Source organism: Megalobrama amblycephala, linkage group LG15 (assembly GCF_018812025.1).
Source record: "Megalobrama amblycephala isolate DHTTF-2021 linkage group LG15, ASM1881202v1, whole genome shotgun sequence".
Lineage (NCBI taxonomy): Eukaryota > Metazoa > Chordata > Actinopteri > Cypriniformes > Xenocyprididae > Megalobrama > Megalobrama amblycephala.
The window spans coordinates 9,251,254-9,271,170 of record NC_063058.1 but is presented as its reverse complement, the minus strand read 5'-3'; the positions used below and the strand labels follow the sequence as shown (position 1 = coordinate 9,271,170).

Here is a 19,917-nt window from a genome sequence, read left to right as displayed (position 1 = left end):
CAAATAATAATCAGGGAGGGGAGGATGCTTTTGCACTTTGTACTTTCTCGAGATAAGAGCAATAAACTTTGAGGAGGGGACAACAGGCTTGTTACTGTATTTTCTTTCAAATAACTTGATTACAGAGACTGTTACAATGCAAAGTCAAATGAAACTTTATTATTTTGCAGAATCTGAAATAAGTTTACTTACAGATAAAGCAGAAGATATCATTGATTGGACATTAATGGGTATTTTATGTGGGTATATAATATACATTATTTGTTTTGCACTTCTCATATGACACCTGGCTGTGAGAAGACTTCTTCTTGACAGCAAAGACAATCACCACAGTGAAAATAATGACACCAATAAGACCAAGTGCAACGCCCAAGATAATTCCTGATGGAAAAAATGGTAAATTAATATCATTGTATAAATGAGTTGAAAACATCATATTCAAATTTCACTTACCGACCGATACACCTGATTCACCTGAATAGTCCTCTTGGCCTATATCTAATCAAACAAATTTACATTAATATATGTTTCTGCATATATATCTTTGGGTAAAATCACTATTAACTATAAGTTTAATCACATACCTGCTGCATTGAAATCGGTTTCCATTTCCCACGCATCCGGTCCAGTAGAAAGACTTACATGTTTGATGTTCAGGACTGTAGTAATACCTGAGATAGCGACCAGTACATTTCCCCACTTCTTTTGGAAGCATGCAAGCTTGTCTCTCTGTAAATAATAATAAAAAAAACAATAAAAGAAATAACCACAGGGTGGCAGTATTTTCTTAAGTCAAATATGTTTCACTTGAGAATGAATCAGTCAATAAAAATGCGTTTCATACAAAAACTTTTCATGTTGCATTATTGCAGACAAATGCGCGTAAAAAGATTACCGTCTTGAGGGTACAGCTGATCAGCTCTGTCTGAACAGTTTCTCATGCACTGCTTCTCGGTTATGAAACGGTTTGCATTTCCACCCTGCCCGCTGTACCGAAATGGATGACAAGAGTCTTTTTCTGCATCGTAGTGCATATAAATCACAACCTCATCTCCCGTCCCTTCATCTGGTTTCAGACTGCAGGCCTCTAGATTTGGAGAAAAAATAAGTGAGAGTGATTTGTACTGTATTGCATCTCTCCAAGGTGCTCAGTTAAAATATAAATGAAATATATATATATATATATATATCCTTCAGAAATCATTCTAATATGCTGATTTGCTGCTCAAGAAACATTTAATGTGTACAATTGTACAAAATATTTGTGTACAATATTTTTTTTCAGGATTATTTGATGAATAGAAAGTTCAAAAGAACATTGTTTATCTGAAATCTAATCTTTTGTAACATTATAAATGTCTTTACTGCCACTTTTGATTGATTTAATGCATCCTTGCTGAATAAAAGTATTCATTTCTTTAATTTCTTTTCAAAAAAATAAAAATAAAAATTCTTACTGACCCCAAACTTTTGAACGGTAGTGTATAATGCTACAGAAGCTTTGTATTTCAGATAAATGCTGTTCTTTTGAACTTTCTATTCATCAAGAAATCCTGAAAAAAAAAAGTGCACAACTGTTTTCAACATTGAAAATAATCATAAATGTTTATTGAGCAGCAGATCAGCATATTAGAATGATTTCTGAAGGATCATGTGACACTGAAGACTGGAGTAATGATGCTGAAAATTCAGCTTTGCATCACAGGAATAAATTACTTTGTCAAATATATTTAAATAGTACACAGTTATTTTAAATTGTAATAATATTTCACAATATTACTGTTTTTTACTGTATTTTTAATTAAATAAATGTAGCCTTGGTGAGCAGACGAAACTTCTTTTAAAAACATTACAAATCTTAGTGGTTCCAAACTTTTGGACTGTACTGTATGTATATATATATATATATATATATATATATATATATATATATATATATATATATATATATATATATATATATATATTGGTCCACTTCAAATGTTGACTACTGTATATAAACCGATCAGGCATAATTTGACCCCTGACAGGTGAAGTGAATAACACTGATTATCTCTTCATCACGACACCTGTTAGTGGGTGGGATATATTAGGCAGCAAGTGAACATTTTGTCCTCAAAGTTGATGTGGACAAGCTAAGAAATTTGAGTGAGTTTTGAAAAGGGCCAAATTGTGATGGATAGACGACTGGGTCAGAGCATCTCCAAAACTGCAGCTCTTGTGGGGTGTTCCCGGTCTGCAGTGGTCAGTATCTATCAAAAGTGGTCCAAGGAAAGTTACCACACAATACAAATATTAAAGCCAAAAATATGTATCAATGCAACTTTCATGAAGTAAACTTTCTCTACAGCCTTCCCTCCACTGAAAAAAATAGTCCCTGACCGTGAACAGCAACAGAAGTTACATTTTTACACCATTAGATGGCAGCAAAGACTGTTTTTATGAGTGTGTCAGTCAGTAGCCAAGACTTTTACATTGAAAAGACTGAATTGTTGTGAACACGGAATAACACAAAACTGACAAATGCTTTGACTGGCGCTGTCAGTCATGGGAAAACCCCTTAAATGTTAAAAGGACAAGATAATACATCAGACATAGGACTGACCTGAAGGAAAATGCTAGATCTGAATGCAGGTAATAAACTCGTTCAATCTATCTCTTTCTCACAATACTCTTCTACATAATACAGTAAGCTTCAATGAACAATATCAATTGAGAACATACAGTTTATGTTGCTAAGAGTGGTTGCTAAGGGTGTTGTGTAGTGATACACAGAACTGTTGGGTGAATAAAACACAGCTATTGACCAATCAGAATCAAGGACAGGAACTAACTGTTTTATAATATAATATAATATAATATAATATAATATAATGACCATTATTTCACCTCGCCATGGGACAATTCTTCAAAGGTTACAAGTGAAAATAGTATCAACATGATGCCAGTAAGAGGCTCCACAAATGATGTGGCAGATTCAGGTTTCAGCATTGGCTGTTCCTTTTAGTGGAACATTAACACACAATTCAGCAAAACAGCACCTAATTTAGTTCAATCACTGATTAGAACATATATTAAAACAATTTACCATGATTATCTTTAGTCCCATTATATTACATCTAAAAATGCAAAACATATTTATTGTGGAGTGGCTCAGCTGGTATATCACGTCTCCCTCATTTGACCTTTGATTCACTAAAAGATCATCCATGTGTCTCCAGTGGGTGATTCATATAATATGTGACATATGTATGTGACAGATTTAGCTTGTAGTGGCTAGAAGCTTTCCACTATGTAATAAAAAAATCAAAAGAGTAATTGCAAGTTGATAACTTACAAATTGTAGTCGGTTACTGATTCCAAATTACATTTACTACTAACTACAATAAAAAATTGTAAATTGTAGTAATTTAATCCATTACATTACACATTTAAGGTAATAAAATCAGACTACTATTTGATTACTTGTAGATTAATTTTGAACTAACTTGTTTATCAAGTTGATTTGAATATAATCTTGTACCATATTGATATAAAAAATACAGAGAAAGAAAATATAATTTACTTGTTATCATGGTAATTTTGTTGCTTTTAATTGAGGATAAAAAAAGAAAATCTCTTGGATTTCATCAATAATATCTTAATTTGTGTTCCGAAGATGAACGAAGGTTTTACGGGTTTGGAACAACATGAGGGTGAGTAATAAATGACAGAAATTTCTTTTTTTTTTTTTTTTTTACTCAAGTGAATACTTCTTATTAAATAAATACACATTAACCCTTTGTGTCAACATACCTGTATAGGCATATAGTCAAACTATATATGGGGTAAGCTATTGCATTAGGAACCTGCTGTTTTTCGACAGTGATTTATGTTATAATATCTAAAGCAAAACACCATCATTCACAACATGTATTTAAAATGCATTTAGGCTATAATGACTTTTTATAACACTTTGGTATGGGGAACACATATTCACTATTACTAACAACTTTTGCCTCAATAAACTCTTAATTTACTGCTTATTAATAGTTAGTAAGGTAGTTGTTGTAGCGTTAAAGTTTATGTATTGGGTAGGATTCAGGGATGTATAATATGGTCATGCGGAATAAGGCATTAATATGTTCTTTATAAGCACTAATAAACAGCCAGTATGCAAGCTAATAAGCAACTGTGTGAATTGTTCCCCATACTAAAGTGTTAACTGACTTTTTAACAAAGTTAAAAACAACAGGAAAACAGGTCTTAAACGCAAACTGAGCCTATGTCCGAATATGCCTACTTCCATATATAGTAGATGAAAAACAGTATGTGAGCCGAGTCCGAATTCATAGTATTCATAAAACTGTAGGCGAAAATTACCTGGATTCTGAAGTGCACATTCAGTGGACACTTTACTATCCCATGAGGCCATGAGACCGGGAAGAGTATTAGTGGATGGAGGTGAAGCGACGCAACTGACACCATAGGTCACATTAAATGACATTCATCCTTTATAGAACATACTTTTTTTAATGCCCCCAAAGTAAGTTTCAAGCCAAATGTAGTGCCTACAATACAGTATGTGATTTCAGATGCAGCGTAATTGTTTAAAGGTGCCCTAGAATTAAAAATTGAATTTATATTGGCATAGTTGAATAACAAGAGTTCAGTACATGGAAATGACATACAGTGAGTTTCAAACTCCATTGTTTCCTCCTTCTTATATAAATCTCATTTGTTTAAAAGACCTCCGAAGAACAGGCAAATCTCAACATAATACCGACTGTTACATAACAGTCGGGGTGTACGCCCCCAGTATTTGCATATGCCAGCCCATGTTCCCAACATTATGAAAGGCATTAGACAAGGGCAGGCAGTAACGTCTGGATCTGTGCACAGCTGAATCATCAGACTAGGTAAGCAAGCAAGAACAATAGTGAAAAATGGCAGATGGAGCGATAATAACTGACATGATCCATGATAACATGATATTTTTAGTGATATTTGTAAATTGTCTTTCTAAATGTTTCGTTAGCATGTTGCTAATTATGAATGTAACGAACATCTTGTAAAGATCCATTTGAGGGTTATATTAGCTGTGTGAACTTTGTAAATGCACTGTATTATAGAGTCGCGAGCTCGATGGGCAGGGAGCACGAGATTTAAAGGGCCAGCAGCCCTGAATCGGTGCATAGTTAATGATGCCCCAAAATAGGCAGTTAAAAAAATTAATTAAAAAAAATCTATGGGGTATTTTGAGCTGAAACTTTACAGACACATTCAGGGGACACCTTAGACTTATATTACATCTTGTAAAAAAACGTTCGATGGCACCTTTAATTTTAGCTGTTTCTACTTCCTTTACCCCCTATATTTCATTTTTTTATTTTCTAGAATGTGGTAATAACTAACCAAAATCCAATGTCGAGGCAACGGATGACATTGATTTTCTTTTCCATTTTCAACCAAAATGCAACGTCTGTCCGACGTTGGAGGTTGATGTCAATCTAATGCTAGGTTCTGACGTCAACCCGATTTTCATTTCCAACCAAAATGCAACGTTTGTCCGACGTTGGAGGTTGACGTTTGGGTTCTGACATCAACCCGATTTTCATTTCCAACCAAAATGCAACGTCTGTCCGACGATGGAGATTGATGTTAGGTTCTGATGTAAACCCGATTTTCTTTTCCATTTCCAACCAAAATGCAACGTCTGTCCGACGTTGGAGGTTGACGTTGGGTTCTGACATCAACCCGATTTTCATTTCCAACCAAAATGCAACGTCTGTCCGACGATGGAGATTGATGTTGGGTTCTGACGTCAACCTGATTTTCTTTTCCATTTCCAACCAAAATGCAACGTCTGTCCGACTTTGGAGGTTGACGTTGGGTTCTGATGTCAACCCGATTTCCATTTCCAACCAAAATGCAACGTCTGTCTGACGTTGGAGGTTGATGTCAATCTGACGCTAGGTTCTGACGTCAACCTGATTTTCTTTTCCATTTCCAATCAAAATGCAACATCTGTCCAACCTTGGAGGTTGATGTTGGGTTCTGACGTCAACCCGATTTTCATTCCAACCAAAATGTAACGTTTGTCCGACGTTGGAGGTTGACGTTGGGTTCTGACGTCAACCCGATTTCCATTTCTAACCAAAATACAACATCTGTCTGATGTTGGAGGTTGACCTTGGGTTCTGACATCAACCCGATTTTCATTTCCAACCAAAAAATGCAACGTTTGTCCGACGTTGGAGGTTGACGTTTGGGTTCTGACATCAATCCGATTTTCATTTCCAACCAAAATGCAACGTTTGTCCGACGTTGGAGGTTGACATTTGGGTTCTGACATCAACCCGATTTTCATTTCCAACCAAAAAATGCAACGTTTGTCCGACGTTGGAGGTTGACGTTTGGGTTCTGACATCAACCCGATTTTCATTTCCAACCAAAATGCAACGTTTGTCCAACGTTGGAGGTTGACATTTGGGTTCTGACATCAACCCGATTTTCATTTCCAACCAAAATGCAACGTTTGTCCGACGTTGGAGGTTGACGTTTGGGTTCTGACATCAACCCGATTTTCATTTCCAACCAAAATGCAATGTCTGTCCATCGTTGGAGGTTGATGTCAATCTGACGCTGGGTTCTGACGTCAACCTGATTTCAATTTCCAACCAAAGAACAACATCTGTCCAACGTTGGAGATTGTCGTTGGGTTCTGACGTAAACCGGATTTTCTTTTCCATTTTCAACCAAAATGCAACGTCTGTCCGACGTTGGAGGTTGATGTCAATCTGACGCTGGGTTCTGACGTCAACCTGATTTCAATTTCCAACCAAAGAGCAACATCTGTCCAACGTTGGAGATTGTCGTTGGGTTCTGACGTCAACCTGATTTTCTTTTCCATTTCCAACCAAAATGCAACATCTGTCCGATGTTGGAGGTTGACGTTTGGGTTCTGACATCAACCCGATTTTCATTTCCAACCAAAGAGCAACATCTGTCCAACGTTGGAGATTGTCGTTGGGTTCTGACGTCAACCTGATTTTCATTTCCAACCAAAATGCAACGTTTGTCCGACGTTGGAGGTTGACGTTTGGGTTCTGACATCAACCCGATTTTCATTTCCAACCAAAATGCAACGTCTGTCCGACGATGGAGATTGATGTTAGGTTCTGATGTAAACCGGATTTTCCATTTCCAACCAAAATGCAACGTCTGTCCGACGATGGAGATTGATGTTGGGTTCTGACGTCAACCTGATTTTCTTTTCCATTTCCAACCAAAATGCAACGTCTGTCCGACTTTGGAGGTTGACGTTGGGTTCTGATGTCAACCCGATTTCCATTTCCAACCAAAATGCAACGTCTGTCTGACGTTGGAGGTTGATGTCAATCTGACGCTAGGTTCTGACGTCAACCTGATTTTCTTTTCCATTTCCAATCAAAATGCAACATCTGTCCAACCTTGGAGGTTGATGTTGGGTTCTGACGTCAACCCGATTTTCATTCCAACCAAAATGTAACGTTTATCCAACGTTGGAGGTTGACGTTGGGTTCTGACGTCAACCCGATTTCCATTTCTAACCAAAATACAACATCTGTCTGACGTTGGAGGTTGACCTTGGGTTCTGACATCAACCCGATTTTCATTTCCAACCAAAAAATGCAACGTTTGTCCGACGTTGGAGGTTGACGTTTGGGTTCTGACATCAACCCGATTTTCATTTCCAACCAAAAAATGCAACGTTTGTCCGACGTTGGAGGTTGACATTTGGGTTCTGACATCAACCCGATTTTCATTTCCAACCAAAAAATGCAACGTTTGTCCGACGTTGGAGGTTGACGTTTGGGTTCTGACATCAACCCGATTTTCATTTCCAACCAAAATGCAACGTTTGTCCAACGTTGGAGGTTGACGTTTGGGTTCTGACATCAACCCGATTTTCATTTCCAACCAAAATGCAACGTTTGTCCGACGTTGGAGGTTGACGTTGGGTTCTGACATCAACCCGATTTTCATTTCCAACCAAAAATTGCAACGTTTGTCCGACGTTGGAGGTTGACGTTTGGGTTCTGACATCAACCCGATTTTCATTTCCAACCAAAAATTGCAACGTTTGTCCGACGTTGGAGGTTGACGTTGGGTTCTGACATCAACCCGATTTTCATTTCCAACCAAAAATTGCAACGTTTGTCCGACGTTGGAGGTTGACGTTTGGGTTCTGACATCAACCCGATTTTCATTTCCAACCAAAAATTGCAACGTTTGTCCGACGTTGGAGGTTGACGTTGGGTTCTGACATCAACCCGATTTTCATTTCCAACCAAAATGCAACGTTTGTCCGACGTTGGAGGTTGACGTTGGGTTCTGACATCAACCCGATTTTCATTTCCAACCAAAAATTGCAACGTTTGTCCGACGTTGGAGGTTGACATTTGGGTTCTGACAACCCGATTTTCATTTCCAACCAAAAATTGCAACGTTTGTCTGACGTTGGAGGTTGACGTTTGGGTTCTGACATCAACCCGATTTTCATTTCCAACCAAAAATTGCAACGTTTGTCCGACGTTGGAGGTTGACGTTGGGTTCTGACATCAACCCGATTTTCATTTCCAACCAAAATGCAACGTTTGTCCGACGTTGGAGGTTGACGTTGGGTTCTGACATCAACCCGATTTTCATTTCCAACCAAAATGCAACGTTTGTCCGACGTTGGAGGTTGACATTTGGGTTCTGACATCAACCCGATTTTCATTTCCAACCAAAAAATGCAACGTTTGTCCGACGTTGGAGGTTGACATTTGGGTTCTGACATCAACCCGATTTTCATTTCCAACCAAAAATTGCAACGTTTGTCCGACGTTGGAGGTTGACGTTTGGGTTCTGACATCAACCCGATTTTCATTTCCAACCAAAAATTGCAACGTTTGTCCGACGTTGGAGGTTGACGTTTGGGTTCTGACATCAACCCGATTTTCATTTCCAACCAAAATGCAACGTTTGTCTGACGTTGGAGATTGACGTTGGGTTCTGACGTAAACCCGATTTTCTTTTCCATTTCCAACCAAAATGCAACGTCTGTCCGACGTTGGAGGTTGATGTCAATCTGGCGCTAGGTTCTGACGTCAGCCTGATTTTCTTTTCCATTTCCAACCAAAATCCAACGTATGTCCGACGTTGGAGGTTGACATTGGGTTCTGACGTCAACCTGATTTTCATTTCCAACTGTTGGAAACGTTTTTTCCTCGTCGAAGCAGAGACCAGGAGATGTTGGGATATCTTTCAAGCAGAAGTTACTCTTTATTGAGAAACGCGCTGTGCATCGCTGTAGTCATCCAAGTCTAACTAATGCAGTGTATACATGATGTTTTATAGGCATTCAGTGAGCAGTCCTTAAAGGTGTTGCCCTTACACACAGCCTTAGAAGTGACCACTAAAACAAAAGCATCTAAAGACAATACAGGAAATTACCCCTGATTGTGTAGATAATAGTACCTCAAATAGTATAAACAGTAGCTGGTCACGAGAACTAAGACTATGTAAACATTCACACATAGTTTGACTTCCAGTAGGAAGATCAAAGCATTCAAATGCATAGGTGCTAACCCAATCAGTCTGACAGTATCGCCCATACCTTTACATAATCATAGAGACAAAAGCACAGCTGTATCTTGAGCTTGTCATGCCAAATGGTCAGGAAATGCATGAAGACAAAAGGTTAATGTCTCAGACACCTGGGCTGCCTGCCTTGATCTCCTTTAGAATGTCATTATCTTTACCTCAAAATGTAAAACATAAAGTTTTCATTTCATATACTATTACATTGGAACCTAGATATAACATAGTACAAATTTGTGATTCCCCCACACAACCAAAATGCAACGTTTGTCTGACGTTGGAGGTTGACGTTGGGTTCTGACGTCAACCTGATTTTCTTTTCCATTTCCAACCAAAATGCAACGTCTGTCCGATGTTGGAGGTTGACATTGGGTTCTGACGTCAACCCGATTTTCTTTTCCAATCAAAATGCAACGTTTGTCCGATACTGGAGGTTGACATCAATCTGATGTTATATTGACATAGAGTGCCTGCCAGGCTTCTTAAATCTACAAAATTGTTTCATCAACAACAAAGGTCACCAACAGGGGCAAAAGAGTGTTTTCCTATTGGGAAAATTCAGCAGCACAGATTCATGTATTACATCATTAGAGGGATAAAGCATTAGAAAATTAACCAAATCAAAGGTTTGATATTATGTTACTGTAAAGTTTGATAGTATTTCATAATTTACATTTTTGTTGTTTTATGATTTTTTTTTTTCCATTTTATAATAATGAAAAGCTATAATAGGATGCATTTGTGTGCCATTTAACTATAGGCTTGTCATAAAAATAATAACCCAGGTGACAGGGAACGTTCTCAGAACTTCTCTGACTAACGTGCTGGCAAGGTTCTCTCAAGCTATGAAGATTTCCAGTAACGTTAAAAGAATATTTGTTCAAAGTTATCTGGTCTTTAATAATGTTCTCAAAACTTTAGCCTACCTATAGTTCATGAAATGTTTTTTTTTTCTCTCTGTGAAGCAGTATGGATGTTTGTCCAACAATTTTAAATGTTACTCATTTCAGAATATTCAGAGAACATTCAGAAATCTTAAAACATTGGCCTATTTTTGTTAACTGGGAATAATGAAATAATTCCGGTCCTCGAATTTGATTGGCTAGGCGGTGTTCCGTTAGTACAGACAATAAATTAGATAATAAATTACGCAGCAAAACCAGTCAAAGATAATGTATAGCCTATAGGCTACATTTACACGTTAACCACTATACCTGCAATATACATAGACACCTATAATAACGCAGTGTGTCATTTGCGGGCACAGTAAACACCGAGCAAATGTTACAATATGGAGATATAATCACTGCTATAAGCTGTAATTTTTTTTCTCATATCACATGACGCTCCATTGTACCTTGTTTGCGGAGTTTTAAAATTACCGGTCTGAAAACGTGTGGCTAATAGCTATTTAGAAAAAGTTGTGCGGTTCTGATGCCTAAAAAGCTGTCTGGGTAGCAGCAGCACACTCGAGGCACCGCCACAGATTTGTATGAAGTCACTGCAAACGAGCGACAGATATTCTGAGGCGCTGCTCTGTCATCGCCGTGACGTCAGTTTGTTTAACTCGCGAGCGCACCATGCTTGATATAAGAGACGGTTCCGACAGCTATGTCAAAATTTCTCTCTTCTGAGTCGACTTCTGAGGGTACATGAGAAGCCGGCACTTCTCTGCAATGACAATTACACTTCTGTTCATCATCTTCACCGCGTGTCCCCTCGCGTCCACAGGTAAGTTAGTCTTGCGCACTACTAAGTCTTGCACAGCTCACTTTATAACAAGCCTAAACTTCCATTGATAGGTCAGAAACATGGTAAACTATTACTTAACAGACTAGTACTACATGTGTACTCTTACATTTTGAGGAATAAAATGAAGTTAATGATCTATTAAACATTAGGATACCTATATGATGTGGAAATGTGCTAATATGATTAATGAAAGTTATTAGTGCTACCTTATTTTATAGTTTCTGTTGGCAAATAATGGATTAGCCTATATGTAGATATGATATATGGATAAAAATGCTCCAGAACTACTATTATTTCTGTTACATTATTTTAAAACACTCATAGCCTACATTTCTGAAATTGTCTTTATTTGCATTGGCCAATGAAGTAAAATACTCATTAAAAACTTTGAAAAATAGTCATTAAAAATATGACAACATAACATTTTGCATCACTCTAAGTGGACAATACGGTCCCATATTGGTATAAAAGCAGTAATTTGGGAGAAAATTGAACATCAAATATAGATTCCTGGAAGTTCATTTGAGTTGTTAACATAATGAGTGGGTGAATGCTGTTTCCATAAATGAACAACCTTGGGAGTAAAGTAAGAACTTGTAAAATCATAATGTGTAATTATAAGCTTGCGGAACCCCAAAATGCTCTGAATTAGCATGAAGATTTGTAAGGCTGTGTCTGCAGATCTGACAAATGACCCTGAATGACCTTAGTCATGGTGAAACATTTCTCACGCCAAATTAGCGTCCAGGTGCTGACTTAATTGCTCTGCAGATATCTTGTCTGTAGATCTTCCCCAAAAAGGTCAGTTCAGGAAAAACCTGTGGTCCCACAATAGCAAGGAAGATTAACTTTTGTGAAAGAAAGTGATGACCAAATTGCTGAGGACATTTTTGCACCTTCCTGTTTGGACTCTCAGTCTCATATTCGGAAAATATAATAATTTCCTGTGCCATTTAGAAAAATTTCCATCACTGTACGGTTCATGCATGGTGGTTTTGCTGTAAAAAAAAAAAATAGCTGCGCCATACAAAGAGGGAATCATAGAGGGAATGTCTTTTAAATCTATTACTGAGTTTAAATTAAGCTTATGAACTATTAGAGAAATGCCTTGATTTCCATTGACTTGCTCTTCAGCATTTTAAGCAGTGACAGATTATACACGCTCCCGGGGTATTTTTTTGTCAAGCAGAAATCTCTGGGAAAAACCAGCAAGAGTCTGGTTCAGCCTGTCCATCAGATTGACTGAGAATAGCCAGCAATGACCAGAGCAGCAGGTTGCAACCAGAATGGAGTCCAGCTGCAATGGAATGCATTATCTGACTGATTTATGACTTCTAATAGAACTGCATGAAAACAGGTCAGGGACAATGAAGCTCATCGACATCTAGTTTAAAAGCATTTAATAATTGTGTCCATCTCTTTTTCAGGGGCAAAATGGACATATAATGGTAAGTAGGTTTTGTTTTGCCATTTCAATCATTGTTGCAATGTAGATTCAAAATGTTTCATGAAAGACAGCCAGGCTTTCTGCACTAAATGGACACTAGAAAGAAAGATATTTAGTTATATTAATTTATATCCACCAATATAACAATACATATTCATAAACGGTAATATTTACCTGAATACCTTTAAGTTTGGATTCTTTTTTTTTCATGTCTTTGAGAGTCTTGTATTCTCACCAAGGCTGCATTTATTTGACCAAAATTGAAATATTATGAAATAACTGTTTTAATATATTTCAAAATGTAATTTATTCCTGTGATGCAAAGCTGAATGTTCAGCATCATTACTCCAGTCTTCAGTGTCACATGATCCTTCAGAAATCATTCTAATATGCTGATTTGATGCTCAGGTAACCTTCTTATTATTATTATCAATGTTGAAAATAGTTGTTCTGCTTAATGTATTTATGTAAACTGTGATACATTTTGTTCAGGATTCTTTGATGGCTAGAAGGTTTAAATGAACAGCATTTTTTTTTATTTTAACAATGCAGTATTTACTGTCACAAATTGATCAGTTTATTGCATCCTTACTAAATAAAAGTATTCATCAGTATACTAAATTCAAAGTATTCTATCAAAAAAAAAATTCTTTTGTTTTAATTAAACATTTTAACATATGACAAATGCCATTCAGAAAGATCTATGCACAGTAATGAGGTGATGAGACAAACTGTTTGGAAATTTGAATCAAACTTTAACACCATTTTCACTGCTGAAAGATTCTAGTAGAAACTGCTTGAAATCAAAAAGTTGACAAAATGAAACCAAAATCATCCTGCTCTTGGTTTTGTCCAGTCAATAGCAAGAAAGAGGGATAGTAAAACTTGTAACTTAATGGTCAAATAAAAAGCACATTCATTTTTACAATGTTGCTCATGATCTGCAGCAAAATCTTTCAAAGTATTATGTGAACATTTACAACCCGAATTCCAGAAACGTTGGGACGTTTTTAAATGTGAATAACATGAAAGCCTAAAAGACTTTCAAATCACATGATCCAATATTTTATTCACAATAGAACATAGATATAACAAAGAAATTTTACACTTTTATCCACTAAATAAGCTCATTTCAAATTTGATGCCTGCTACAGGTCTCAAAAAAGTTGGCATGTGGGCAACAAATGGCTGAAAGAGCAAAAATTTTTGAAAAGATTCAGCTGGGAGAACATCTAGCAGCTAATTAAGTTAATTGATATCAGGTCTGTAACATGATTAGCTATAAACGGGATGTCTTAGAGAGGCAGAGTCTCAGAAGTAAAGATGGGCAGAGCTGTGAAAGAGTGTAAAAATACTTTAAAAACAATGTTCCTCAAAGTCAAATTGCAAAGTGTTGCAAATCTTCAGTGCATAACATCATCAAAAGATTCAGAGAAACTGGAGAAATCTCTCTGCATAAGGCACAATACTGAAGACCTTTATTTGATGCCTGTGGTCTTCGGGCCCTCAGATGATATTGCATCACTCATTGGCATGATTTTGTCAAAGACATTGCTACGAATACTTCCAGAAACCACTGTCGGTAAACACAATCCACCGTGCCATCTGCAGATGCCAACTAAAGCTCTATCAAGCAAAAAGGAAGCCATATGTGAACATGGTGCAGAAGCACCGTCGTGTCCTGTGGGCCAAGGCTAATTTAAAATAGACACTTTCAAAGTGGAAAATTGTTCTATGGTCAGACGAGTCCAAATTTGACATTCTTGTTGGAAATCATGGACGCTGTGTCCTCTGGGCTAAAGAGGAGGGAGACCTTCCAGCGTGTTATCAGCGTTCGGTTCAAAAGCCAGCATCTCTGATGGTATGGGGGTGTATAAGTGCATACGGTATTGGCAACTTGTATGTTTTGGAAGGCACTATGAATGCTGAAAGGTATATAAAGATTTTAGAGAAGCGTAGAAGAGTCCGAATTGGCCTGCCTGCAGTCCAGATTTTTCACCTATAGAGAAAAATATGTCAAAGACAACCATGAACTCTTCAGCAGCTGGAAACCTATATCAGGCAAGAATGGGACCAAATTTCAACACCAAAACTCCAGAAACTCATAATCTTGATGCCCAGATGTCTTCACACTGTTTTGAAAAGAAGAGGAGATGCTACACCATGGTAAACATTTCCCCGTCCCAACTATTTTGAGACCTGTAGTAGGCATCACATTTTAAATGAGCTCATTTTGTCCATAAAATTGTAACATTTCTCATTTTGAACATTTGTTTTGTTATCTATGTTCTATTGTGAATAAAATATTGGCTCATGTGATTTGAAAGTCTTTTAGTTTTCATTTTATTTAAATTTTAAAATTCAGGTTATAATATATCTCCTAACTGTAAGTAATTGAGTTGTAATGCGTTTCCTTCTAATGACCAGATGCAGTCGTTTTCACCTCAGTAGAAAAGGTCATTCAGAGACCAGCAGAACGTGCTCTTTACACGCTGAAGAGCTTTAAAATAAACATGCTTAATCACGACTGCTGTCGCAGAGTTCTGCTCTATTGCTTGCACCTAGGGAACCAAGCAGGCTTCTGGTTACCATCCACATGAGTCAAGCCTATTCCTGTACAGACTTTTTAACTGTTATCTCTAACAATCCCAGTATGCCATTCCAGTGTGGACATGGAGACCCTCTGGCAGCCATGATGGAGGTATCAAAGAACATGTTGCTGTTGGAAAAAGGGAACTCGTGGTGCAAAGTTGACCTTGTTTTGACCCCTTTTGGCTCGCATGGCTCTGAAATGATTCCCACCATGTCTCTCATGTCATGACCCCCCGGCTCTCTCCTCGTGCCGCTGTCACTCACGTGTTTGCTTTTCGAGGAGACCATGTAGGTTCATGATTGAATTACACATATTTACGTCAGTACATTATTTGGATTTATTTTGAAGCTGGCTTGAACTAAGATGTAAGGCCACTCAAGGGACCTCAACTGCAAAACAGAGCTGTTATAACGGCTTTATTTTGGGAAGAGATTGTTCGTCTAATTGCTTGGCTGTGAAATTTCTTAGCTCCCTATACTTAGGAAAGAACAATGCATAATATTATTCTGTCTTTGTGTGTGGCACATTGCAATTTACAAGCTGAATCTCTTCTGTCCCTTCAGTTATACTTGTAAAATAATTTTCACTTCTGTGAGCAAATTTACAGTGCCTGCAAAGTCAGACTACCTTGTAATGTGCTGTATTTTAGACTTGTAGACTAAGAATTTTAGACAATGTGATTATCAAACCAACCCCCCTCATTAAGCAAATTGCTAAGTTTACTGCTCCTAAAACTAGATTTTTTCGTTTTCTGAAGAAAACATGAGTGGTACACATGCAGAAGTCAGAGGTTATACTATGCGGTTGCTAGGGTGCCCTGAGTGGTTTCTAGGTGGCTGTTTGTTAGCAGAAGCGGTTGTTAGGGTGTTGCTATATGGTTGCTATTAAGCTGTTCTAAGTGGGTGCTATGCCCTTGCTAAAGGGTTGTTTACTGGTCCAAGTAGAAGAGCCCCCAGGTGTGTATCTTTAATTGTTACATGGTTGCTAGGGTGTTGCTATGTGGCTGTTTACTGGTCCAAGTCAGAAGAGCCAAAAAATGTCTTTCATTGTTACATGGTTACTAGGGTGTTTGGTATGTGGTTGCTGGGTCATTGCTATGTGGTTGTTTACTGGTCCAAGTCCGAAGAGCCCCCATGTGTCTTTAATTGTTACATGGTTGCTAGGGTGTTGCTATGTGGCTGTTTACTGGTCCAAGTCAGAAGACCCCCCAAATGTCTTAAATTGTTACATTGTTGAAAGGGCGTTGCTATGTGGTTGTTTACTGGTCTAAGTCAGAAGAGCCAAAAAATTCTTTCATTGTTACATGGTTACTAGGGTGTTGGTATGTGGTTGCTGGGTCGTTGCTATGTGGTTGTTTACTGGTCCAAGTCCGAAGAGCCCCCATGTGTCTTTAATTGTTACATGGTTGCCATGATGTTGCTATGTGGTTGTTTGCTGGTCCAAGTCAGCAGAGCCCCCAAATGTCTTTAATTGTTACATGGTTGCTAGGGTGTTGCTATGTGGTTGTTTACTGGTCCAAATCAGAAGAGCCCCCATGTGTCTTTAATTGTTACATGGTTGCTAGGGTGTTGCTATGTGGTTGTTTACTGGTCCAAGTCAGAAGTGCCCCCAAATGTATTTAATTGTTACATGGTTGCTGGGTCGTTGCTATGTGGTTGTTTTCTGGTCCAAGTCAGAAGAGCCCCCAAGTGTCTTTCATTGTTACATAGTTGCTAGGGTGTCGCTATGTGGTTGCTGGGTCGTTGCTATGTGGTTGTTTTCTGGTCCAAGTCAGGAGAGCCCCCAAGTGTCTTTAATTGTTACATAGTTGCTAGGGTGTTGCTATGTGGTTGCTGGGTCGTTGCTATGTGGTTGTTTTCTGGTCCAAGTCAGAAGAGCCCCCAAGTGTCTTTAATTGTTACATAGTTGCTAGGGTGTTGCTATATAATTGCTGGGTCGTTGCTATGTGGTTGTTTACTGGACCAAGTCAAACCCCACCCTCATGTCTCTACAATTCTTATGTGGTTGCTATGGTGTTGGTATGTGGTTGCTAAGGTGTTTCTAAGTGGATGCTAGGCTGTTTTTATGTGGTTGTTTACTAGCCCAAGGTAAAGACCCCACCATCATGTCTCTATAATTGTTATGCGATTGCTGTGGTGTTGCTATGTGATTGCTAAGGTGTTCTAAGTGTTTTCTAGGCCAAGTTACAAGAGCCCACCCTCATGTCTATATAATTGTTATGCTGTTGCTAGAGTGTTTCTATGTGGTTATTCTAAGTGGTTGCTAGGCCATTTACTAAGTGGTTGTGTACAGGCTCAAGACAAGTGGCCCAAGATACAAGTCTATATGGGTTTTTTTGCCCATTAAAATGTTAATACATATATCATAAAAATATATATTGAGATTCGGACAATGTGATAATGGAGTGAAGTGTCCAAAGCAACTGACCACTGTTTGAAATACCATGACAAATAGCTAAACGAGAAACACTGCAGTGCTTGTGCTGCTGTGTAGATGTTATCAAGCATATCAAACAGAGCTCAGATGAGTGTTGTCCTTTGTGTCGGCTAACACTGAGAGCTCTTGACATTCTGAGTCTGAATTAATTCCGCTGAGTCAAGGCCTTTTAGAATCACTTAGAGGGACGTAATTACGTCAAACATCTCACTGCCTAAAGTCTAAGATGAAAACACATATGCAGCTGCTCAAAAAAGTTAGCTGAGATTATTACCTTAGCATAATTTATCCTGGTCAGACACAGAGATGAACGATACCACAAATCATGCGTTTTGAGTAGAGAATATATATATAGAGACCTGGTACCAGCAAGAACCATGCATTTTCTTTATAAAATGTGAAATAGTTTTATGTGCCACTGTATTTCATATCATATGCCAGTTGCAACAAACCCCATGTTAACTTTAATTTTTATGTATGCAATGTATATAATTTTTGCATTTTTGAACGAATCTCTTGAATGAATGAATTAATGACGAATACATTTTTTAAAAGTAACTTGTCTCCACCTACTGGTTTAACGATGTAATTGATCCAGCTTGAAGTTATGTGCAAAAGGTGATTTACTCTAATGATCACTACTGTAGACATCAGTGTTTATATCCAAACTATAATCTTTTATCCCAGTACTTCTGTGATATTTTGAATTATTGTAACACAAAAATAATAATAGTTGAAAAGAGTTTGTGAAGCTTTTTCATACCTATTCATGATAACGTCATCGCAGATCTGAATTTTCGCACTGATCGTACTGTCAAAAGTTTAATAAACATAGCCGAATCGTTGTCATTTAGGAATAAGATCTTGTGGGTGTTTGAATCGAGATCGCGATATTTTAACAATTAATCGTGCAGCTTTATTTAAAATGTATTTAATTTAATTATTTAAAATTAATTTCATTTAAATAATACTTTATTTTGATTTAATGTTATTACCATTAACTTAAAAGATTTGTTGCAAACATCTGCATGACCTCAGCTTCCAGCAGTTCAGTGTGCTAATGTCAAGCATATCCAGACCAGAGAGCTTTAGATGTTTTATTGTAGAGGCATGCTCATTATGACTACATAACAGGGTGACAGTTATGATTTAGGGTTATGATCCTCTACGGGCCAACCACAGGCATCTGATGTGATTATGATGGAGAAGCTAGTCTAGATTAAAAATGAACTAGACGGTAAGTAATTACGACCACAAGGGAAAGTTAAGAGTGTTACGCTACTAAAAGAGACGATGTGTAGTTTTGCAGTTACAGCTGTTCAGAAAACAAAATCTGCCCACAAAGCCATGATCATCATTGACGAAGAATACACAAGACCTTAATGTGATGTTTTAAGCCCACAGCAACAACAAACCACTTTTACTGAAAATAGAAACCATGACGATTGCATTTAAAAGGCTAGTAATTATTGTTAATAAGGAACTTATTAGCTAAGTTATTTAAAAAAAATTACCTTTTCTATACCCTTTTCTCTAAAAGATCCACAATGCAGCAGAAATGTCTCTTAGACCAGCAAACACTCTGTTGGATTGACTTCGAAGCCTCCCCCAAAGCAACAAAACATTATCTTTTATTGTTGGGTGTGGTATTCATGTAAGGCCATTCATTTTGTAAGGCAGAGTTCTGTGATCGCTGACCTTAGCCTGTGTCTTAGCAAAACTTAAGGCTAATGCAATCCAGTTCTGGCCACATCAAATGTTTAAACACACCACCAGATAAGAATCGGTCAGGGAAAGAAGCTTCGGTGACCACAACTTTCTTTGACTTCTGGTTTCAGGACCTGATGGAGAACACGACTGGTCCAGCAACTACCCGTTCTGTGGAGGAGCATTCCAGTCGCCCATCGACTTCAGACACAGCTGCTGAGATACGATCCAAACCTGCCGCCCATCCAGGTCCAGAACTACAACCTGTCAACCAATGAGCAGCTCACTTTCGGAAACAATGGACACTCTGGTTGGTGCAGTAAGATTATAGAGCGTGATTTTGTTTTTAAACACGACTAATAACTATTGTCACAAT

General features: G+C 37.8%; 2 protein-coding genes across 2 annotated transcripts in view; one reads left to right on the top strand and one right to left on the bottom strand.

Annotated features, from left to right (window-relative positions):
* Positions 1–235: 235 nt before the first annotated feature.
* On the bottom strand, positions 236–3,807 carry LOC125247001 (kunitz-type serine protease inhibitor bitisilin-3-like). Its single transcript, XM_048158167.1, has 5 exons — positions 3,796–3,807; positions 896–1,124; positions 559–729; positions 454–498; positions 236–381 (listed from the first exon to the last, which is right to left on the bottom strand). Exons 1-5 carry the CDS (start codon positions 3,805–3,807, stop codon positions 236–238), a joined length of 603 nt encoding a protein of 200 aa, XP_048014124.1.
* A 7,451-nt stretch (positions 3,808–11,258) lies between these two features.
* Positions 11,259–19,917, top strand: part of ca12 (carbonic anhydrase XII) — a 16,226-nt gene continuing 7,567 nt past the window's right edge. Inside the window, 4 exon segments of the mRNA XM_048158166.1 lie at positions 11,259–11,337; positions 12,786–12,806; positions 19,673–19,741; positions 19,744–19,851. Of these exon segments, the coding sequence (XP_048014123.1) occupies positions 11,259–11,337; positions 12,786–12,806; positions 19,673–19,741; positions 19,744–19,851 (277 nt within the window).

What these genes read in the sequence shown, in the direction of transcription:
- LOC125247001 (XM_048158167.1), bottom strand. An exon ending in TCAGCTGTACCCTCAAGACG is followed by an intron (nt 730 to 895) that starts GTAATCTTTTTA and finishes TATTATTTACAG; the next exon opens with AGAGACAAGCTTGCATGCTT. An exon ending in GATTAAACTTATAGTTAATA is followed by an intron (nt 499 to 558) that starts GTGATTTTACCC and finishes TTGTTTGATTAG; the next exon opens with ATATAGGCCAAGAGGACTAT.